The 23,318-nt window shown below is 37.6% G+C and overlaps 1 protein-coding gene across 2 annotated transcripts in view; it reads left to right on the top strand.

The window, feature by feature from the left end:
- Positions 1-23,318, top strand: part of stau2 (staufen double-stranded RNA binding protein 2) — a 120,633-nt gene that overhangs the window by 54,016 nt on the left and 43,299 nt on the right. For both annotated transcript variants that reach the window (XM_084398630.1, XM_084398631.1), the window contains exons 8-12: positions 4,179-4,391; positions 5,810-5,947; positions 9,828-9,959; positions 11,757-11,814; positions 20,534-20,829. In XM_084398630.1, coding sequence (XP_084254756.1) covers positions 4,179-4,391; positions 5,810-5,947; positions 9,828-9,959; positions 11,757-11,814; positions 20,534-20,829 — 837 coding nt within the window. The remainder of the gene's footprint in view (positions 1-4,178; positions 4,392-5,809; positions 5,948-9,827; positions 9,960-11,756; positions 11,815-20,533; positions 20,830-23,318) is intronic.

The following is a 23,318-nucleotide window of genomic DNA, read 5'->3' as shown; positions in this document are numbered from 1 at the left end:
GAAACCCCATCGCTGCCCGAGGATGCCATATCATCTGTTGTAGACAACACAACATCGTCTGCCGCCATGAAGAGTCGGGATCACTCCAGTGCCAAGACCTCCTCACAGTCCTCGTTCACCCGATGAGGCTTATTCACTGGATGGAACTGCCGCCCACCTACCTTAGTGTTTTATAGCTGCTTTGGAAACTGTGTCAGGAGGCCAACTTGAGTTACAAGGCCTGTTTTGACTTCTTGTTGGTGTAGTTAGTTACCTCCGCTTGTGCTCACTAACAACTGATTTTTGTTAAAGCCTAAATCTAATAAAATGAGTGCAAAATAAGATATAAAAGGATTATATAGATATAAAGGACAAAAGATATACAATTTTTTAATTGTTGTCATTTACTCACTCATTCCAAACCTGCATGACTTTCTCTCTGTGGAAACAAGATATTTTGAAGAATGTTTCAACTGTTTTTGTACATATAATAGAAGTCAATGGGGTCCCCATTGGCTTTCATTGTACAAACAAAAAAGCTTTGAGACATATTTCAAAATATCTTCTTTTGTGTCAGAAAGAAAGGTTTGGAAAGATATGAGAGTGAGTAGATGATGACAGAAATGGCGGCGGCTTCGGCATCGCGGCTTGTCCTCTCTAGGCCCCCGACAGCTGACGGGAATAGCGGCCCGGCATCCTAGCCCGTCAGCAGCGGCATGCCTGTATTTACATCCTGTTTTCGGTCGAAGTCCACAGTAGTCGATTGTCGAGTTCACGCGCATAGGTTTAGTACCTATGATCACACGCGTGAACTCGACAATCGAACTCGACAATCGACAGGATGTAAATACAGGTATGTGCGCTGGCTGAATAAACATCATTTTTTATATATTTCTTTCACATCTACTGCAGTCAGATTCACCCGCGTTCACTCCGAAGGAATCACTCACATGACCTGTGCACTTGTAATGACACATCAAGGATGTTAAGAGGCTAAAAGCAGGTTTAAAACTTGCCCCATTGAAGTCAACAGGGTGCAAATTTTAAAAAGAGGATAACTCGGTGTAGGCAACACCGATTTTTGTTGTTGTTCTCTGTACTGACAGCACTCCAAATGTACAAAAAAATGAGCTCAATTTTAAAATTAACCGGAGTTCTCCTTTAAGGGAAGGGGTGGCGCTAATTACAAGGGAGAGGCAGCCATTCCGTCACAATAGCTTTATGCCTTATTTTGCGACTCAAGCCGAAATCTACATTTAAGTTATTTGAGTTATTTCAGAAATTTCTCTAGGAGAATCTCAGAGAAGTTCACATCTCGTTGGAGTCTTGGTCTCTTTTTCTCAGTTTCACATTTTTTGTCCATTTTCTAGCTGAATTGAGTTAGTTGTATAATCAGAGACTGTGAGTATAGTTTTGATCTACGTAACTCAGTGCCGTCCTAGATAAATCGCCACTCTCAACCCATGGACTAGACCATGTGGGAGTTCCCTCAATGACGAACTTGCAGCTTTAAGCCCTTTTCCTTCCTCCCCACACCTCATCCTCGCAAGAGAGCTTAAAATGATATGATGATATTTCCAAGAGGGAAGTATAGCAGAATTTCGTCATAGAGTGATGCTCACCCGGAGGAATTCTCAATACTTATGTAACATCTAAGTGTGATGATCAAATGCATTCCACATCAAGGCCTAGTAAATATTGGGTTATGCCGCTCTGTCAAGTGTGCGGGAAATGCACAGTGCTCTCTTGTGTTTCTCAGTTCCTGGCCGTCTTCAGATGAAAGCCCAGATTGTTGAGGACTAGAAGTGTACAGATGAAGATTAATGATGTTTGTCTATGCTTCCAATCATTCATGAGCTTTAAAGATAGAGTTCTCCCAGAAATTACATTTCTTTCATCATTTACTCACCCTCATGTTGTTTGAAACCCGGATGATTTTCTTTCCTCTGTGGAACACTACAGATGACAGTGAATGGGAACTGGGGCGGTAGAGATCAAAAAGTACCATCAACACAGCCCATATTTATAGTTTTCTTCATTCACTTATAGTTTCTCCATTTTATTCCATTGTACTATGAATATGCAACATTACATAACACACACAATTATGCCAAAATGCCTGTTTTGTTGAGTATTCTCATAAGAGCAGTCTTAAAGGAATTACATATATTAGTGCTGTCACAATCACGATTAAAAACATTACTCTCCAAATTAATGTTAATAATTTATGTATTAAAATAAATAAATAAATATAAACAAAAATAAAATACACAGATATAAAATAAACATATATATATATATTAGTGCTGTCACAATCACGATTAAAAACATTACTCTCCACATTAATGTAAAAAAAAAAATTGTTTATTTTATATTTGTGTATTTTATTTTTGTTTATATTTATTTATTATCATTTATTATTCATTTATTTTGGCTAATTTTTTTTAAAAAATGACTTACATTTTGATTATTTTGATTGATTTGTTTTGAATTTCCAGTAAAATTTCATCAATATTCAAATATCATCATTTTGCTTCAGAAGATTAGTTTATGAATGATATGGACCTATACTTTGTGGTACTTTTTTCACCCATTTTCAAGCTGCGGAACATTCATAAAATTTCTCCTTTTGTTTTGCATGGAAAAAAATAACAGTGCACAAAATTGATGGGGATTAATAATGACAATTTTCATGGATGAACAAATTTTTCGATGAACTATCCCTTTAAGGCATTGTGCGTGGTTTGAAATAACATGGGCATCCAAGCTTCATTTGTGTAAGTCATGAAGCTTATTGAAGTTTGCCACTGTATTTGAATCGGCTCTCAGCTGAGCCTGTTTCACTGCAGTGTCACATGTTTGTATGAATGCCAGAATGGTCATGTGTGTGAAGAGAGGATGTGAGGAGGGAGTCTCTGGAGACGGATAACTTTCAGTTCTGACTGAGCACATAGAGGCCCACCCTCAGCTGTGTGAAACTCAATCCCCCCAGTGTTGCTCTTAAAGAGCTCAGAGCAGCTCACCTGTTTTGTTGACCATCTTGATGATGTCACAGGAAGTAAATACGATTACATGTGCATTACATTAAATTTAGGTTTCTCACGACATGCATTCGTGAGAAATGAATAGTAGTAGCAGAACAGAGTTTGAACAGTCAGCACAAAATTGTGACGCAGAAATGCAGTTTGATTGGTTGTGAATAAAATTAACTCTGATCAGCCATAAAACAATAATAATTTTTTTTTTTTTTGTATTGTTTATATACTGTTATAGTTATACACTGTTCATTTTAAAATGGTCATTTTTTAATTGTTGTTTAAATTTGAGTAATTTTGTTATGTGGTTTTGCCATTTTTATTAGTTTTTGTTTTATAATATTTCTATATTTTTGATTAATTTGTTTTTATTTCAGGTTTAGTAATTTTTGTCCTAATTATTTTATTTCAGTTTCAATTTTCAATTTTAGTTTTTCTTCTAATATTGAAATTTAATTTAATTTAATCTGTATTTCATTGAATGAAAATAATAATAATAATAGTTGTAGTTTAATAGTTTTAGTTAACAATAACAGCACTGATATTTTTTATAAAGTTTTAATATTAAACATATATTCTTTGTGTATATATATATATAGATAGATAGATAGATAGATAGATAGATAGATAGATAGATAGATAGAGATATAGATAGATAGATAGTATATAGAGTATATATACACAGAGAATATACAAAAGAGTTATATATAGATAACAAAACATAAACAACATAAAATAGAATGTTTTTGTCTTGCAAAAAAGGAAATCTACTAGATTCTTTTTAACAACCCTAAAATATCCTTAAGTCTGCATTAATGTATGTGCTTCTGATTTATATTCTTCCATATGCATATTCATGTACGTATATATTTATATTCATATATTCATACTTAGTGTGTGTCTGTTTAAGAACCAGGTGCAGTCTCTTAAGTTCCAGTGGTCTCTTTCCCCATATGAGTTATTAATATGTGTGTTAAAGCGGACAGCTCGAATGTAGTAAGTCTAATTAGCAGTATTCCCATTTGCTGAGAAAGAGGAAGAGAGCGTGCAGCAGACATGGCCTAAGGAGCAGAGAGAAAGAGAGCATGACTGAAATAACCGCTGTTCCCACTTCTGCATGCATGTGTGTTCTCTTGTGTAACGTGTTCTTTACGTGGCCCTCAGGTGCTGAAGGAGAGTGGACCCCCACACATGAAGAGCTTCCTCACACGTGTGACGGTGGGGGAGTTCTCGACCGAGGGTGAGGGGAATAGTAAGAAACTCTCCAAAAAGAGAGCAGCCCTCTCCATATTACAGGAACTGAAGACACTGCCAGTCCTTCCTGTGGTAGAGAAACCCAAAGTGCATTACAAGAAGCGGCCCAAGACCATATTAAAGGTGGGTAGATTTAGGAGCAGAACTAATTCCTGAGTGGTCGATGTAACTGGAATATTACATTGACTTTTTAATTCACTCGACTTGTATGCATTTATTATGGGATGTGTTTTGGAGGATGTGAAGTTGAGGCGTGTAATTTCTGCACTGCTAGCGGCATCAAAAGGAATTGCCAAATTAAAGGCTTCGTACTTTTGTACTTCGTGCAAATGAATCACCTACTGTACCAACAACCCTATCAATGAATAAAGCACAAACTCTGTTATCAATATTAAATTGTTTTTATGGAGATTTGTGTTAAAAAAATTCAGTAAAAAAAAAAAACTGTAATATTGTGAAACATTATTACAATTTAAAATAACTGTTTCATTTATTCCTGTGATGACCAAGTTGGATTTTCAGCAGCCATTACTCCAATCTTCAGTGTCACGTGATCCTTCAGAAATCATTTTAATATGATGATTTGGTGCTCAATAGACATTTCTAATGTGTTGAAAACAGTTGTTTTTTTCTAAATTATTTGATGAATATAAAGTTCTAAACAGCAGCATTTATTTGAAATAGAAATCTTTTGTAACATTATAAATGTCTTTACTGTCACTTTTGATAAATTTTATGCATTCTTGCTGAATAAAAGTATTAATTTCTTAATCGTACTGACACCAAACTTTGGAACGGTAGTGTACATTTAAACAAAAAAACTGCTGCTCAAGTATAGAATTTGATCCTTGGTTCAAGTCAGGCCTGATGATCAAACAACACTCAGAACCTGAAGGAATAATAGTTCACTCAAATATGATAAACAATGCTTGCTCTTAAATATATAATGAAAATAAATGAGCATTGAGTCAACTAAAAAGTCATAAAAATGCTCCACCTGACAATACTATATTCTGAAACTTCTGAAACCATTTGATAATTTTTTTTGTGACAAACAGAGTGAAATTAACATCATATTCATTGAAAATCTTTGTCATTTTGGAGTTTGACAGTCCTAATTCAAATTTATTTTCATAAATCATTTTAATATGATTTATGTGGCATTTAAATGGAAATGGAAGTTGTTCAGAAATTCGCTTTTGTGTTGCACAGAAAACCTGTTTTGGAACAACATGAGGGAGAGTAAATCATGACAGAATAATCCTTTTTGGGTGAACCATTCTTTTAGTTCATTCAGGCTGTTCTCTTTTGAAATTTTTGAAATTTTTGGAGCCTTTTACATCATACAGATGTTTATTGCCGCACTCATTCGCTCACTCAGTCAGTCACTCATTCACACACGCTCATTCACTCTTTTGTCATTCCCCTGACAGGGTTACTGACGTGAACATTAACCAGCCGTCCATCTGTCCCTTTGCTGCTTTATCTGTGTCTCTCATCCTCATTCTCATTTTCTTTTTCATTCTCAATTTCTCTCTCAGACAGGACCAGAATACGGACAGGGCATGAACCCTATTAGCAGACTGGCTCAGATTCAACAGGCCAAAAAGGAGAAGGAGCCCGAATATATGCTGCTTTCAGAGAGAGGAATGCCCCGCCGTAGAGAATTCATCATGCAGGTACATTTAATAAGAGAGGGATTCAGGAGGTATAAAGTAAAAGAAAAACTTGGCCGAGGGGGGGAGTGAAGGACAGAGGAGTCCTGCACAAACACTGATAACCTCCCACTGTGCAATCTGTCTTAATCAGAAAGACTGTCACCTCCTCTGGCTCTGATTACCACTGACCTTCAGCTCTGTCAAAGTCAGGCAGAGACTCTTTTTACACACACACACACACGCACGCACACACACACACACACACAGTTGCTCATTTACTCTTGGAAATATTATCTCACTGCAGTCGTTAATGGATAATTAGTCTTAATTTAGATAATTTAGGTGATGGCAATAACTAGCCCTTGTGTACTGTAGGTCCAAGCACGTTTCAAAGCTTAAAGGAATTGTTCACTTCAAAATGAAGATTCTGTCATCATTTACTCAAGTTGTTTCAAACCGGTATGAATTTCTTTCTTCTGCTGAAGACAGAAGAAGATATTTTGAAGAATGTCGGTAACCAGACAGTTGATGTACCCCATTGATTTCCATAGTAGGAAAAAAAATTATTCTGTAATCTGTGTTCAGCAGAAGAAAGAAATTCATACAGGTTTGAAACAACTTGAGGGTGAGTAAATGATGACAGAATTTTCATTTTGAAGTGCTTTGTGCAAAAGCTTCTGTCCAGCTCAACAAATATGTGCATTTATGCCTTTGACCTCTTGCATGAAGGTATATGCAAATCCCAGGCAGGCATGATAATTGACTGCTGGCTTGTATTTAATCTTTTTCTGATTGCTCACTGCATCACACATGCACTTAGCCGCTGGTTTATTACAGGCCATTAAAACAACAATAACTGTACTGCTCGCTGCCCAGTGAAAAAAATTGCTTTACCTCATACAGTAAAAATGAAGCCCCCTGTAGCCATAACAGCAGTGTTTAGTCCCTGTGAACAAAGACGCACTAATACTAGCAGAACTGGCTCAAAATCACTTCAGATTTCCACATATGTTTTGAAATGCCTCCAACTTGGATCTGGTTTTGGACTCTTAAATCATGAAAGATTCTTAACCATGGACTCAAGATGACCAATCAGAACTTGAACAGCTTAGCTAATTTGCACTGAGATATCTGCACTTGTTCATTGAGCATTTTGTAGTATAGTGTATGGAGCACAGTAGATTAGAGCAGAATAGAGTGGAGTGGTAGAGTGCAGTAGATTAGAGTTGAATAGAACATTATACATTGGATTCAAGTAGAGTAATATTGATTAGTGTTAAAAGAGAAGATTTGTATACAGTTGTATGGAGTAGAATAGGATAAAATAGGGTAACATAGTACAGTAGTGTAGAGTATTATAATGGTATTGTAAAAGTATTATAAAGTTAAAATGGTTGTGAACATTGTATTTAGTAGTGTTGAGTAAATAGGCAGAATAGTATATAATGGTGTGGAGCTGAAACGATAGAGTAGATTTGTGTAAAGTAGGGATGTACCGATCCAATATTTAGTATCGGCTTTGATACTGCGACTTTTGACAGATTCTGTCCTGTCAGTCATCCGATACTGTGCATACTCACGGTTGTTATTGTTAAGCTCCACAAAAGGCAAAAAACACTTTATAAAGCACCATAAAAGATTTTGTGCACTAAATATTTATGCCAGTACATTAAATAAAGATCACGTAAACTCTTCCTCCGCTGCGCTGATCAAGAAAAAAGCAGCTTTATGGGTAGGGCAGAGTTGTATTGAGTAGGGCAGAGTTGTATGGAGTAGGGTAGCGTTTTATGGGGTAGGGTAGAGTTGTATGGAGTAGGGTAGCGTTTTATGGGGTAGGGTAGAGTTGTATGGAGTAAGGTAGAGTTGTATGGAGTAGGGTAGCGTTTTATGGGGTAGGGTAGAGTTGTATGGAGTAAGGTAGAGTTGTATGGAGTAGGGTAGCGTTTTATGGGGTAGGGTAGAGTTGTATGGAGTAGGGTAGCGTTTTATGGGGTAGGGTAGAGTTGTATGGAGTAAGGTAGAGTTGTATGGAGTAGGGTAGCGTTTTATGGGGTAGGGTAGAGTTGTATGGAGTAAGGTAGAGTTGTATGGAGTAGGGTAGCGTTTTATGGGGTAGGGTAGAGTTGTATGGAGTAGGGTAGCGTTGTATGGAGTAGGGTTTTATGGGGTAGGGTAGAGTTGTATGGAGTAGGGCAGAGTTGTATGGAGTAGGGCAGAGTTGTATGAAGTAGGGTAGCGTTGTATGAAGTAGGGTAGCATTGTATGGAGTGGGGCAGAATTGTATGAAGTAGGGTAGTGTGTATGGAGTAGGGCAGAGTTGTGTGGAGTAGGGTAGAGTTGTGTGGAGTAGGGCAGAGTTGTATGGAGTAGGGCAGAGTTGTATGGAGTAGGGTTGTATGGGGTAGGGTAGAGTTGTTGAATGGAGTTGTATGGAGTAGAGTAGTGTAGAGTTGCATAGATTAGGGAAGAGTTGTTAAATGGAGTAGTGTAGACTAGATAGGATAGAGTAGATTTGTATAGAGCATTGTAAAAGTTGTATGGAGTCAATTTGGGTAGAGTTGTATAAAATAGGGTTGAGTTGTATAGAGTTTTACAGAATAGGGTAGAATTTTACAGCGTGTGGTAGATAGGGTAGAGTAGAATAGATAGGGTAGATGGGAGCAGGTCAGAGTTAAATAGTATGGATAGTATGAATAGTATGGCGTAAGGTATTACGTTGTTGAATGGAAATGACGACAGGATAGGATGGATTGCAGTAGAGTAGGAAATATAGAGTGATATTGTATAGAATAGTGTAGAGTTGAAGGGTATAGTAGTTAGGGTGGAGCAGATAGGCTAGGGTAAAATAGGCTCAGCGTTAAATAGAATACTATGGCATAGAGTACACAACTCTGTTCCATTTCAACTCCGTATTAGACTAGATAGGATAGATTGAAGTAGAGCAGAAAGGATATTGCCGGGCTGAGTAAATTAGCATATAATGGACTAAAGTATTGCAGAATAAATTACATAGATCAGTGTGGTGGAGTGAAATAGAGTGAAGTAGAGTTGAGTACAGAAAAAAACGACTTTCCCGCCGGGAGGGAAGCTGCAGTATTTCAGAAGCAGAAGTGGTACAATGAACACTACAGTTAATGAAACAACATCATGTTGACTGTCATTCTGAATGATCTGTCAGTCTCATCCAGCACTACCACACGTAAACAAGTATCAAGCAGCATCCAAGTTGGAGAAGTTTCTCTTCCCAGTCTCCTGTCTGATAATCCCTCGCTTTAAAGCACTCCGTGCATCTCTGAGCGTGTGGTAACGCAGCCTCTAACTGATTCTCCATGCTCCTTTCACTGTCGCATTAGACTCTGCTTGTGTGTGTTTCTTTTGTGTTGCCCAGTCGCTTCTAAAATTTCCACATTGTTCCCCCTCTGGTCTGTGGGCATCAATACGTGTCTGTTTTCAGGTTTTCAGGGCCACACCATCTCTCCCCCCCTGCTGCTTTGCTCCTTATAAATATGAAAAGATGGTTGTCTGGGTTTAGAGACAGATTGACAACAAAATGGATTTATCTTTTATAACTATTAGAGAATATAGTACTATACCGATTGGTTGTTAGATGTGTTTTCCATCAGATTCTGGTCTGCTTATAATTTGCTCGCCTCTTTTTTCATTACTAATATAGGCAATATAGCCTTTTTTCAACTTTTCAGACCACATTTGATGTATTGTTGTTGTTTTTTATCAATCCTGATTTTGTATCTGTATGAAGAGCAAAAAGCTCAATGTAATGTAGCCTAATCCAACTGCCATTTAGTCATCAGCACTACTCATTTTTAATGACTTAGTTACAATTTTACAGTAATGGCGGACATCCAGACAGCACTAAACATCTACCACTGTTTGTTGGCAGGTGAAAGTAGGTACCGAGGTCACCACAGGAACTGGACCCAATAAGAAAGTCGCCAAGCGTAATGCAGCGGAGGCCATGCTTCTTCAACTGGGCTACAAGGCTTCTACACCATTACAGAACACACCGGAAAAGGTCAGTTTCAATCAGTGCTTGGGAAGATACTTTGAAACTTTTACAGCTAGTAGTAGGGGTGTAACGATTCGTTTTAACAACGATTCGATTCGTATCGCGATTCGTGGTTGTCGATACGATTCAAGGACGATATTGGTTCATTTAGAACGATACGATCCAAAACGATTCAGTGACTTGAAATCGATTCAGTGACTTTTTAACCAAAATTTCTTGAAAGGGAATCAGGTATCAATTAATTATGCGCGTGCAATTAAAGAGTGCACGCTACGAGCACAGTATAACGATGACAGGACATGAGATTTCGTTTTTCTGAGGTGAGAGACTTTATTTCGTTACAAGTTATGAAAATAGTGATAGAATAATGACACTGACATATAGCCTGACAACATCATCTGACCGCAGATACTGAATCTGGACAACACGTTTTTTTCTAATTTGTAACGACGTTGCATGCTTGTAGTTTATTTTGTGCTTTATATAGGCTAGTGAAACGATATAAGCCTGCAGCGCGCGCCGCCGCATTTGCGCGTGCAATTGAAGAGTGCGCGCTACTGCAGTATAGCGGCTGAGAGGACAGGAAAGTCTTTCTGAGGTGAGAGACTTTACGCTGCTTGTTGTCTTTGCGCTGCTGCTGGCGCGCCATGCATGGCGATGGCGATCACTTCTAACGTTTAACGCCTTTATCATTAAAAGTGCTAAGAAAAAAACATCCTTATAAAGTCTGACGTGCTTAAATCCAATGCGTTATTTCATAGTATCGATACAATCGATTCATTACCTTTTAAAACGATGTTAGATCGATATATGTCTAGATCGATATAACTTGCCGAGCACAGATCGATGTAGTTGGATCATTAAGAATATGAATCGATATATCGATGTAGTTGATGAATCGTTACACCCCTAGCTAGTAGCTATTAACCTACAATCTACTATTAGGCTATTTTTCACATACTTTCAAAGAACAGTATTTATCCCAAAACCATGATATTAATTAGTGTTCATAATTTGGAAAGGCATTTCAGACTAAAATCAAATAATAATAAAAAAACATTTTAAATGTAAATAAATTATATAATAAATAAAAATCATCATTATTCAAATATTTATATTTAATTACTTATTTCACTACTAAAAAGTGAATATTGTTGTAATGACGCTGATGACAGCAATTCATTTTTTGTTTTTTAACTGAATCTTTTAAATGAACCATCCCAAAAAAAAAATTTCAGACTCTCCTGTTTTTACGGTGTCATTAATAATTGCAGCACATCAACTTTTAATTCAGTTTTTTGTTTTGTTTTTACATTTTAGTAACAATTCTGTTAGATGTCTCTCATTTAACAAGCCAGTTGTCCCAAATGAAGGGAAACTTTTTGCTAAAATGTTCAGACTTTAAGTAATTTAAGTCAGCTTTTAAGTAATTGTTTTACATTTAGATAACAATTCCATTAGATGTCTCTCTCATTTAGTTCATTATCCCATTTGGTTGCCACATTCAGTATGAACAGCATGGCGGAGACATCAGTGGGAGAGGATGTATACGTTTGTATCATCACGTTGCTTCTTGTTTCAGTGCGCACAACCCTAATCTTTAAATCTCCCATCTACTTAGTCTTTGCAAGTTAGTGACACTTATGCCGTGATATCTCAATTTGGTAGGGATTCTCCCTTTCTAATGGAAACAAGGGAAAGCGACTTGTCTGACATGCATGAAAAAGGGTTTGCTAAACCGGCCCTCTCTCTCTCTCTTTCCAATATCTTTCCGCTCCTCTATTATCTTAACATTGGCTACAGATGGACAACAAAGGCTGGAATGGACAAAGGGCTGCTTTTCCTGAAACAACAACCAACAGTAAGTGTTTTTTTCTCCGTCTGTGTTCCTCAGTGTAGGTGATGCCAGGCCGTTTAATCTATCTGACTGATTAATAAGGAACCCAGTCGGCTCAATCACAAACTCGCTTCTATGGAGAGCCTGTGAATTCTTCCTTTTCACGTAGACTTATGTGCTTTCCCAGGGGGTCTGTGAGACCACTGTATTAAACGCTCACACACACACACACACACACACACACACACACACACACACATTAACCACCCAAACAGTTTTTCAGGGTACAACTGTGGTCTTCCAGATGGGTTTACACACACACACACACACACACACATCCATTTTCCAACAAAATGGTGCTGGTTTTTGAGCTGTGCTCGGCTGGGAGCCCACATTTCCACTGACTTTGAGAGACGAGTAATGACGTAACTGACTATGTTACTATAACCTGCCAACAAACAAACGTAGCACATCACGGTCTTTGTTTATGAGCATTAAGAATATATTTTATCATCCAAAGTAATTCCAATCACTGTCTTATGTAATCACAAGCTGCTTTTGATGCGGTTAGAAGTGTAATGAGTAAAAATCATAGCAGTCATTTCACACGTATGATATTTATAAATAAAGTCATTTTTGACAGATGGAGAAACAAACAGAATTAGGATATACACACAGAGTGTCTGTCAATTGAACATCTCTGTAAACAGTTTCATGATTATAATGGCAGGGATCTAGTTTTGTTTTGTTGTTTTGAACTTGCTGACATTATTGCACCCCTGGCCTCTGCCGTTATTGTTTCCTGGTTCAATATTTCCTGGCCAGAACCGTCTTTTTTTTTTTTTTCTACTGTGTGGGTCTGGGACTAGATAACACTTGAGTTGAAAATGAAATGAAATTGCATGATGACAAACGATTTTCTTTAGTAAAAATCATTGTCAAATTTTAAAACCGCCTTAACAGCAGGCCTCGGAGAAATGCAGGTTGCAGGAACGTTATTGCAGAGAATATGAACAACATCTTTGTATATACAACCCTCCCTCAGTGAATCGGAAATGAGTGCATTGTGTAATTAAACCCGCAGTTTTGTTGCTTACTTGATTTGAAGCAGTGTTTGACAACTGTTTTGGATGAATCTATGAAAACAACAGCTTCTCTAAATCAGGTCACTCGTGGTCTAATGTTGGAGAGTATTTGACCCAACTATGTAGTGGCATTCCTGGAACTTGCACACATGCTGACGAAAGCTCTTGGCTGATGGGAAAACCTTCATCATAGTGCTTCCGGCAAGCATTTCGTTTTCTTCCCCGCAATTTTCTCCAGTTAATTCAGCTTGAACTGCTTAACATGCTGCATTCAAACTTGTTTTAAAGATAATTTCAGCCTTAGGTGTGCTGCCTATTTTTCATCTTTATTATCCTTACATTTTTTTAAAGAAATGTTAGGTTAAATTAAGAAAGAAAATCTCCGCTTGGCTTTCATCGTTTGAATACTAAATTGTAATTAAAGGGATAGTTCACCCAAAAATTAAATTTTTGATAGCCATTGACTTCCATGGTATGGAGAAAAAAAAATACTCTGAAAGTCAGTGGCTATTATCAACTGTCTGGTTACCGACATTCTTTAAAATATCTTCTTTTGTGTTCAGCAGAAGAAAGAAACTCATACAGGTTTGGAACAACTTGAGGCTGAGTAAATGATGACAACATTTTTGGGTGAACTATCCCTTTAATTAAATATACCAGTTTCAGTTCAAGTTAAACTCAATCAGCTACTTCTTTTTTTTTTTAAAACAGTAAAAATCTGGGTTACAGTGAGGCACTTATAATGAAAGTGAATGGGGCTAATTTGTAAGTGTTACAATGCTCACTGTTTCAATAGTATAGCCAAAAGATGCATCCTTACTAACTTTTTCTCATTTTTATCTAATTTAACCATTAAACAACTGTAAAAAAAACAGCTGTACAGGCCAAATAATTCACCCGTATGTCGCCCTAATATTTCGCTTTTAACATGAGAATTTGTGTGCGTTATGTAAAATTACAAGCTTTTCATTTTTGCTTTTGAATCCCCCAAAAATTGTCCTTCTTCACGTCCATTGTAAGCGCCTCATCATAATCTTGATTTTTGCTTTTTGTAAAGAAAACGAGGGAAAGGTTGAAATAATTGTTTGTGCTAATCAGCATTATGCCACAAATGTTGATTGTGCGTCACTTGTTTTGAACCCGGAATATTCTTGTAAGCTTCTATTTTTGTTGACTTCTGGTTCAGTACTAAATTGGTCTTTAAAGATTATACAAGTTCTGCATCTGAAGCTGCATGTATCCCCAAAAAAATGTGCATTATCCATCTCTTTCTTCATCTCGCTTTTTATCTTTTGGCCTTTGCTCTGTTTTGGAGAGGATCCATTCTCCAGCTTGACTTTGTCACACTGATGTTGTTAGACTCCATCTATCTCCTAATTGACTTCACAGACTTTCTCAACCGTAGAGTCTTTAATGTCAGAATAATGCTAGTTAATTTACGGTTCCTGAGATCTGCCAGTGAGAGAATCAATGTCTCTAAGGGGCGTAAACTCAATTCAGAGCAGATGTACGTGTCAGTGACCTGCGAACTAAGTTTTTCCTTTCCACCCTTGTGAACACATAACCAGGTTCTCTAAAGCAGATTTATGGTTCCTTGTCCATCGCTGCTAAATGTGCAGATTTATCTGCATTTTGATTATGCAAGAGCAATGATTTTGATCCTTAGCTCTGCATTCTTGGGTGTTTCTTCAACTATGCACATTTTTTGGCCCTGTGGACTCTCTGAAAACAGTTTTCACACTCTCACTAGTTGTCCAACATTGTATCACGGGATAATTCTGTCAATTCTATCATTTTTTTCTTCTAAAAATTTTGGATCATTTCCTCTACAGTGTCATTTCCACCACATCAAATTATGGGTTTAATGGCATTCTGTAGTGGAAATTATATAGATGTAGACTTAAATAAGATGAATCGCTCATTTCTTAGCTAGCATTTTATGTATCCTAAATGCAATTAAATAATAATAATATTAAATAATAGTTTCACGCTTTTTTTCATTATTTGACAAAGTTACAGCACGGAAATGATGCACAATAGTAATATTCTCCTTACTAGTTTTCCTTGATTTTTCATTCTTTTCTTCATTTTCCAAGCTCTTTACTAACATTGTCTCTTTTATAAACAGGTACACTGTTTGATAACTGACTTAGAATCAAACTTGTTGGAAATTACGCAACATAAAAATTGATGATAATTTTCACATGATACCTATTAACATGGTTTATTTAACTCTGTTTATAATACCATTTTTTATCTAATGGTTATTTTTACAATTGATTTTCATATTGTTTAAATCATTCTGGCACAAGGCTAAAAGTTTCCAGACTGTATTAATTTGTCACTTTCACACAAAAAAAAAAACAACAACTTGAAAATGTGCTTTAATAAATGTCAATGGGGTCCAAACCAATGTCACCCAAATGTCTTTACTAGTTATGTTTCCACCCAAATTAGTGAATTTAACTTCTGCACAAAATTGGAATATCGCATAAAACATTTGCGAATAAAGCCGCGATTCAATCTAGTGAGTCGAAGAGAACAAAATTCGTCAGAAAAGTAGGAGAAGCCACTGTATATAACATATATAATAAATGACTTGCGTCTCACAGCGCGCAGACGAAACACAATAAACGTGTTATCTTGCTTTCGGAAGCGTATGCCTGCTGTTTGGGAACGCAGTCGTGTAAGACTGTTCTGGAAGGTAATTATACCAAACCACTTTGATGACAGACTTTGCTCTGGCATTTCAGAACAACCAAAACTGCATTTCAGATGCTGTGCAAAAAGATCGGTCTGCTGGTTAGTCTAGTTATGTCGTCCTATCGCGCAAAGTCATGGAAACATAGCTAATGTGACAAATGCCCAAATGCCCACCATTGGATCTCTCTCTTATGTGTATAATGGTACAAGATGAGGGAGACTATGAAACAAAAAGAGAATTTTGTCAAAATTGCACATTGAGTCATGGCTGCCACAGCCATATGGTCTTAGGGCTTGTGGAACATGGTGTATTTAAAACATAAGACAGTGTGTCAGACATAATTAATACATTTCCTGCACTGGTATCCTGCACTTGAAGGTTTGAGCTTTAATCCCGTGATGCATTCTTTTGAATGTACAAACCCACAGAAATACATGGCAAATGTGTTATATTTTTGTGTGTGGCGTAATGAACGGATTAAGGAAATGGGGCGGGAGGGACGGATTAAGGGAGGCATGGGAGGTCTTAGTGTTGCGTTGTGTCCCAAAAAGGCAACACATCTTCTTAATTGAGTTTTTTTTACAATCAACCTATACAATCATCCACAGCTATGAGAAGGCAAAAAAATATGAGAACCCCATTCTAGATAAGCTTTTCAGCAGCTTTTGGTCTGCAAAGTGGCCATAATTTATTTCCTGGTGCATGTTTCTGGTTGCTGGAGTGTGCGTGTGAGAAAGAGTCTGTTTGTGTGTATAAAGGGAAAAAAGTAGAGCAGGATTCCACGAAAACTGAATGTATGAGTAAGACAGCACTACACTATGCTTGTGTGTGTGTGTGTGTGTGTGTGTGTGTGAATATGTCAGTGTGTTAGTGTTTAGTGTCTTGGAGCATTGCTTCATTGTGTTGATTTACAGTTGGGCCTTGTGTGTTATCTGTTTTAAATCACAGCTTGGGCCATGAGCTGGCCAATCTCCAGCCCACCATTCTCAAATTCAGCCCATTATACTGGGTGGAACATGTTGGAACGAGGAAAGAGAGAGAGAATGAAAAAATAAAGAGAAATGATGGTGCCGATGGGGTGGTGGTATTGTTTTTTCTTAGCGTTTATGTGCTTTTTGTCGCAATTCCCAATTGATGTCATTCTGGCTCACAGCTCTCGTTTTATACCATTTTAAGTATGCATTTTTCTCATGCGGGCTTGGGATGCTGATTTGTGTAATATGAAATGCATGTTGTTGTGTGACATTTTAAGGATTCAATGTCAGTTGCCTCCTTGCCAATCAGCCTTGTTGAAATGGCCGACGGGAACTCCAAACTGCTGGTTTTCATTTACATTCTCACTCCATGAATTAAAGGGATGCGTCAACGGCACACTGCAGCGTTTGGAGAAACTGCCTATTTACATTTCTCACAATTTTCTGAGATAATATTTACCAGTTTTATGGTCCGAACACTAAGTTAAATCAGTTGTTGCTTGTTCCGAGTTGTCAGAAATTGTGGAGACCAGCCGGCTGCTTTTAGAGACTTCGTTCGGGACGGAAAACACAAACAGGAAGCAGAATCTGTGCACAGATGAGAACATTTGCTGCAGCTGCTCTGTTTGTCTCATCTTTTTTTCCTTTTCACTCTGTATTGGCTTCTGTAAGAACCCCAAAATTAGAGTTTTGTGGCTTTTAGTCCTTGTCTGTCAGATTTGAGGTTATTTATATGCTGTTTAGTGTTCTCATAAAAGATGACAAAACTAAATTTTTAACAGATGGACATGTTTAAAATTGACCCTTTTGGGGAAAGAAGCTCCTGTTATCACCCATCAAGTGAAAATCATTAGTCAGATCAAAAGTAATAGTACAGCACACCTGAAAAAGCCTTTATTATTTGAGATATCCTTCATGCCTGAAACACATAAATGTTGTTAAGGACACACACAAAAAAATATTTAAACATATACAGTATATATATATATATATATATATATATATATATTAGTGCTGTCAATCGATTAAAAACTTTAACTAGATTAATCACACATTTTTTCTGTGATTAATCGCAATTAATCGCAATAAAAAAAGAAATGTTTTTGTACGTTTTTAATATATTTTATAATGTAATAATTTCACAGTTAATCAAATTAATGTAGAAACAACATAAAGACAGTATATTTTAAATATTTTTTTAATGGCATCTTTTTATGAATGAAGGCCAGTATTACTGATATTAATACAGCTACTGATTTTTTTTTTTTTTCACATTTATTAGGCTTCAAAAATATAACACTTTTTAATTTAAGTGAACTTAAAACAATGCTAACATAAACCCATAATAAATGTCATATTTATTCGTGCCCTTCCTGTCTTAACAGTTAGGAAATATACTGTAATAAAGTTATCAAAGTTATATGCAGTCTGCACTGCATAAACTATAAATTAAATAGTTAATCCTTATTAAAGCTACAAAAGTTATTTAGTCAACAGCAGTGAGTCATTTTCTCTGTTCCCTTTGTTCTTTAACTTTACTGACAGGAAGCTTTATTGGCTGCTGTCCCTTTAAGAGCAGACAGACACGCGTGACGCGGATCTCACCGTTTATATACCGTACTGTCTATGGATCTCACACGCGCGCCTCATTCTCTCGCAACTCTTCGTTCATTTTAGACTTTATATAAATCATTTAAGACTGCTCTTATGAGGATAATCGACAAAACTGACATTTTGGGATTGTTATTGTTAGTTCAAGCGCGAAAGAGAACTGGATTCTGGCGCCCTGTCTATGCATTGTGTGTGTGTGTGTGTGTGTGTGTCACATAAAGACATTCACAGACAGCGCTTTCTCTTTTGTCTTGCCGCGCTTGAAATGTTTAAAAGCATTTAAATGAATAAGAGCGTGATCATATAATGTAAAGCTAGCCAACGGATGGCAGAAAAGACGGATGCTGCGTTAATTGCGTTAAATATTTTAACACGTTAAACCAGACAAAAATTAATCGCATGCGTTAACGCGTTAACGTTGACAGCACTAATATATATATATATATATACTGTATATACAGTGGGGAGAACAAGTATTTGATACACTGCCGATTTTGCAGGTTTTCCTACTTACATGTAGAGGTCTGTAATTTGTATCATCGGTACACTTCAACTGTGAGAGATGGAATCTAAAACAAAAATCCAGAAAATCACATTGTATGATTTTTAAATAATGAATTGGCATTTTATTGCATGACATAAGTATTTGATCACCTACCAACCAGTAAGAATTCCGGCTCTCACAGACCTGTTAGTTTTTCTTTAAGAAGCCCTCCTGTTCTTCACTCATTACCTGTATTAACTGCACCTGTTTGAACTCGTTACCTGTATAAAAGACACCTGTCCACACACTCAATCAAACAGACTCCAACCTCTCCACAATGGCCAAGACCAGAGAGCTGTGTAAGGACATCAGGGATAAAATTGTAGACCTGCACAAGGCTGGGATGGGCTACAGGACAATAGGCAAGCAGCTTGGTGAGAAGGCAACAACTATTGGCGCAATTATTATGGCGCATAAAATGGAAGAAGTTCAAGATGACGGTCAATCTCCCTCGGTCTGGGGCACCATGCAAGATCTCACCTCGTGGGGCATCAGTGATCATGAGAAAGGTGAGGGATCAGCCCAGAACTACACGGCAGGACCTGGTCATTGACCTGAAGAGAGCTGGGACCACAGTCTCAAAGAAAAGCATTAGTAACACACTACGCCGTCATGGATTAAAATCCTGCAGCGCACCCAAGGTCCCCCTGCTCAAGCCAGCGCATGTCCTGGCCCGTCTGAAGTTTGCCAATGACCATCTGGATGATCCAGAGGAGAAATGGGAGAAGGTCATGTGGTCTGATGAGAAAAAAATAGAGCTTTTTGGCCTAAACTCCACTCGCCGTGTTTGGAGGAAGAAGAAGGATGAGTACAACCCCAAGAACACCATCCCAACCGTGAAGCATGGAAGTGGAAACATCATTCTTTCAGGACGACTGCACCACATTGAGGGGAGGATGGATGGGGCCATGTATCGCGAGATCTTGGCCAACAACCTCCTTCCCTCAGTAAGAGCATTGAAGATGGGTCGTGGCTGGGTCTTCCAGCATGACAACGACCCGAAACACACAGCCAGGGCAACTAAGGAGTGGCTCCGTAAGAAGCATCTCAAGGTCCTGGAGTGGCCTAGCCAGTCTCCAGACCTGAACCCAATAGAAAATCTTTGGAGGGAGCTGAAAGTCCGTATTGCCCAGAGACAGCCCTGAAACCTGAAGGATCTGGATCTCCAAGGTCTGTATGGAGGAGTGGGCCAAAATCCCTGCTGCAGTGTGTGCAAACCTGGTCAAGAACTACAGGAAACGTTTGACCTCTGTAATTGCAAACAAAGGCTACTGTACCAAATATTAAGTTCTGTTTTTCTGATGTATCAAAGACTTATGTCATGCAATAAAATGCAAATGAATTACTTAAAAATCATACAATGTGATTTTCTGGATTTTTGTTTTAGATTCCGTCACTCACAGTTGAAGATTATCTATGATAAAAATTACAGACCTCTATGCTTTGTAAGTGGGAAAACCTGCAAAATCGGCAGTGTATCAAATACTTGTTCTCCCCACTGTATGTATGTAGTGTATATATGTGTGTGTGTGTGTTTATACAGTGTATATCAATCATTGTAATATGCGGATTTGCTGCTCTGTATGTTGTGCTGTTTAATATTTTGGTGGAAACCGGGCTAAAAAAAATTCTGGACTCTTTGATGATTGTAAAGATCAAAAGAACAGTGTTTGTTCAAAAAGTCTTTACTGTCAATTTAATATTTCCTTGCTGAATAAAAGTATTAGTTTCTTTAAAAATATTATTAGTATTATGAAAATGTGTATATATATGTATTTATGACCTTTTTAACTTTCAGAATGTGTCTTATTCCATCCCTATATAGCACAAAAAGGAATTCTTCACCTCTCCCCGGATGTGTATCAAGAAATGGAAGCAAGCAGGAATAAGGGAGTCCCTGGAAACTATCTGACACCCAAAGACATTGGCCAAGGTTCCGCGGGGCCATTCTACACCCCATCGGTGGGAAACACCGCAGCCATTGCGAGAGAGCTGCTGCTGAGTGGGACGTCACCCACCGCTGAGGCCCTGGTCCTGAAGGGGAAAGCACCTGCTTTGGCCTGTGGCTCCATCCAGCCTTCCCAGCAGCTGGAGTATTTAGCCCATATTCAAGGCTTCCAGGTATGGAATAAATGAAGTGATTTTGCAGATTTGTTTATCTCTCTTTCTCGCTCTCCACTGCTAGCTCTACCCAGAGAACCAGACTTCAAATTTCATAACATCTCTTGCGGAGCCTAAACTTGATCTGCTTGGCTTGCACTGTTCATCCATCTGGATGAAACTGTGGAAATGTGGAAGTGCCTGCTTCTGTCATTGATGTTCCTACAGGCCAGGGAAGTCATTTCTCACAGTTACATTTCCAAAGGATAACAATCTGTCTTTAGCTGATTCGTCTTCCACTGCTCTGTTTGTCCTAGGGCTGCATAATTATGACACTTTATTGTTGTTGAATATTTCTTTTAAAATATCATGGTTATCAATCTATATGAATCGAGTTCACATTAAAATGCTTATTTTGTGTGGAGCAGCTGCACTTTATATTCGAAATGCAGGCTACACAGGGCTCAACAAAAAGGATGGGCCACACCATATCTTTTTTTAATCTTTTTTTATCATGTACATGAATTATTTTTTATGATCCTTTGGAAACTTTGTTATACGTGCTACTGTTCAAAAGTTTGTGGTCAGTACAATTTTTTGACGTTTTTGAAAGAAATCGCCAAGGCTGCATTTATTTGATCAAAATACAATAAAAACAGTAATAATTGTGAAATATTATTACAATTTATGATAACTGTTTTCTACTTTAATATATTTGTAATACATTAATATAAAATGTAATTTATTCCTGTGATGGGAAAGCTAAATTATGGTAGCAGCCATTATTCCAGTCTTCAGTGTCACATTATCCTCTAGAAACTTGCTTAAGAAACATGTATATAACATATATATTAGATTTATAGTTTATGCATGTACAATTTATAGTTTATGTGAAAATTGAAGGTCACTTAAATTAAAAAGGTTTTATTTTTGTAAAGCCTATTGAATGTTAAAAATTTCAATTGTACTGTAATGTTGAATGGCTATATTTAATGGCTAAAATACTACATTATTTTGGGGATTCAATGTGACATTATTACAATATAAAACTATTATATTAATATGCGATTAATCAGGATTAATTACATAAATGTGTGATTAGTTAATAAAATAAAATATACTTTATCTGTTCTCTTATAGCATGAAAAACTAAAATATTATTTATAATGTGGCAATAATCGAATAATCCTAAATTTAGACAATTTTGTGTGACTCTTTTTAATTACTGTTGAAATATGTTGTAAAGAGAAACAGAAGTAGACCTAAATGGAATGCTTTAATCAGCACTTTTAATATTTGTAATCTCGATTTATCCGATTAATTGTACCCTTCTCGGTCCCCCATGTGTGCAGTATGTCCTCAATCTCTTCCACAGCTTTTTGTGACTGTAAAGTGGCCTCCAGTACCTGAGCCGGCCCTCTTAATTTAGCTGCAGGTGCTTTTCATATTGGACAGTAAAAACATTTTATCTTAACCTGCTGAGGTTGCCTTTGAAAAAGCCTTTGTTTTTGCTCAGAGCTTTCCTGTAGTCTGAAACCCGATGAAGAAGAGCGAGGCAGCCAAACGTAAACACGGGGGGAAAACAGCAGGTTTCATTTAAAGGGCCAGCTGCGAGGGATGAGCCGACCTGCCTGTGTGAATCACTCCATGTTTAAACCCTTTTCCCCCTCGAATACCCAGATAAGAATCCCGGACGCTTTATCCCCCCATTCCTTGGTGTCTTCTATCAGGAGGGGTTTGAGGATGTAATGGAGGAAAGCAGGAAATATGCGTTTCATTGAGACGATACACCAAGCGATGTGGGTTGGGAATGAAAACCTGAACGTACCAAAAGCAAAACAAAACCGCCGAGCTGCAACTTTAGTGCTGAAAGGCAGATTCCAGACTTTTATATGTTTGTTGGCAGATGCTCTTGTGCAAAATAGTATGCGCTTATTGGCAAACACCTAACTGTTTCTAATCAGAGCTGCAGACATGCTATCCACACTGCCAACTGCCAAAGGACATGTTTAAATCAGACCAGGTCTGTCTGCTCAGTGATTCAATTTGGTCTTGACAGAGATGTTATGAAAGCCCCTATGAGGCCCTTTTTGTTGGCGTTGGAGCAACAGAAACACCTGCAACAGTTTGGAAAAGCCACAACGAGAGCCGATGTTCAATCAGTTTCCTAAACTCATTGACGTGCGGTTATTCGTGCGTCTGTTTCCTCTATAGCCAGATTCTGATCTGGAAAACTCTTAACGGAGAAGTTAATTGACAAATACGATCGTGCCTTGTAAAAGTAAGGACCTAGCACAGGCTGTCTTTGGCGTTCTTGGAATTTACTTGCAGTTGATATTGGTTCATTCAGGTCTTTCGCTCTTGTTAGACACATGGGGCCTCAGAGACTAAAGATATTTGATTGATGGAATTTAGCCAGAGGTTGAAAATTAGATGGGGGCATCCGCATATTGGCTTTTTGGAAGCAATGCTGGTGCAGAAAGAGTTGGAGAAAACTACCCTGTTGTCTC

The sequence above is a fragment of the Rutilus rutilus genome, assembly GCF_951802725.1.
Source record: "Rutilus rutilus genome assembly, chromosome: 24".
NCBI lineage: Eukaryota > Metazoa > Chordata > Actinopteri > Cypriniformes > Leuciscidae > Rutilus > Rutilus rutilus.
Note: the sequence above shows the minus strand (reverse complement) of the source record. Positions and strands in the feature narration are given on the sequence as shown.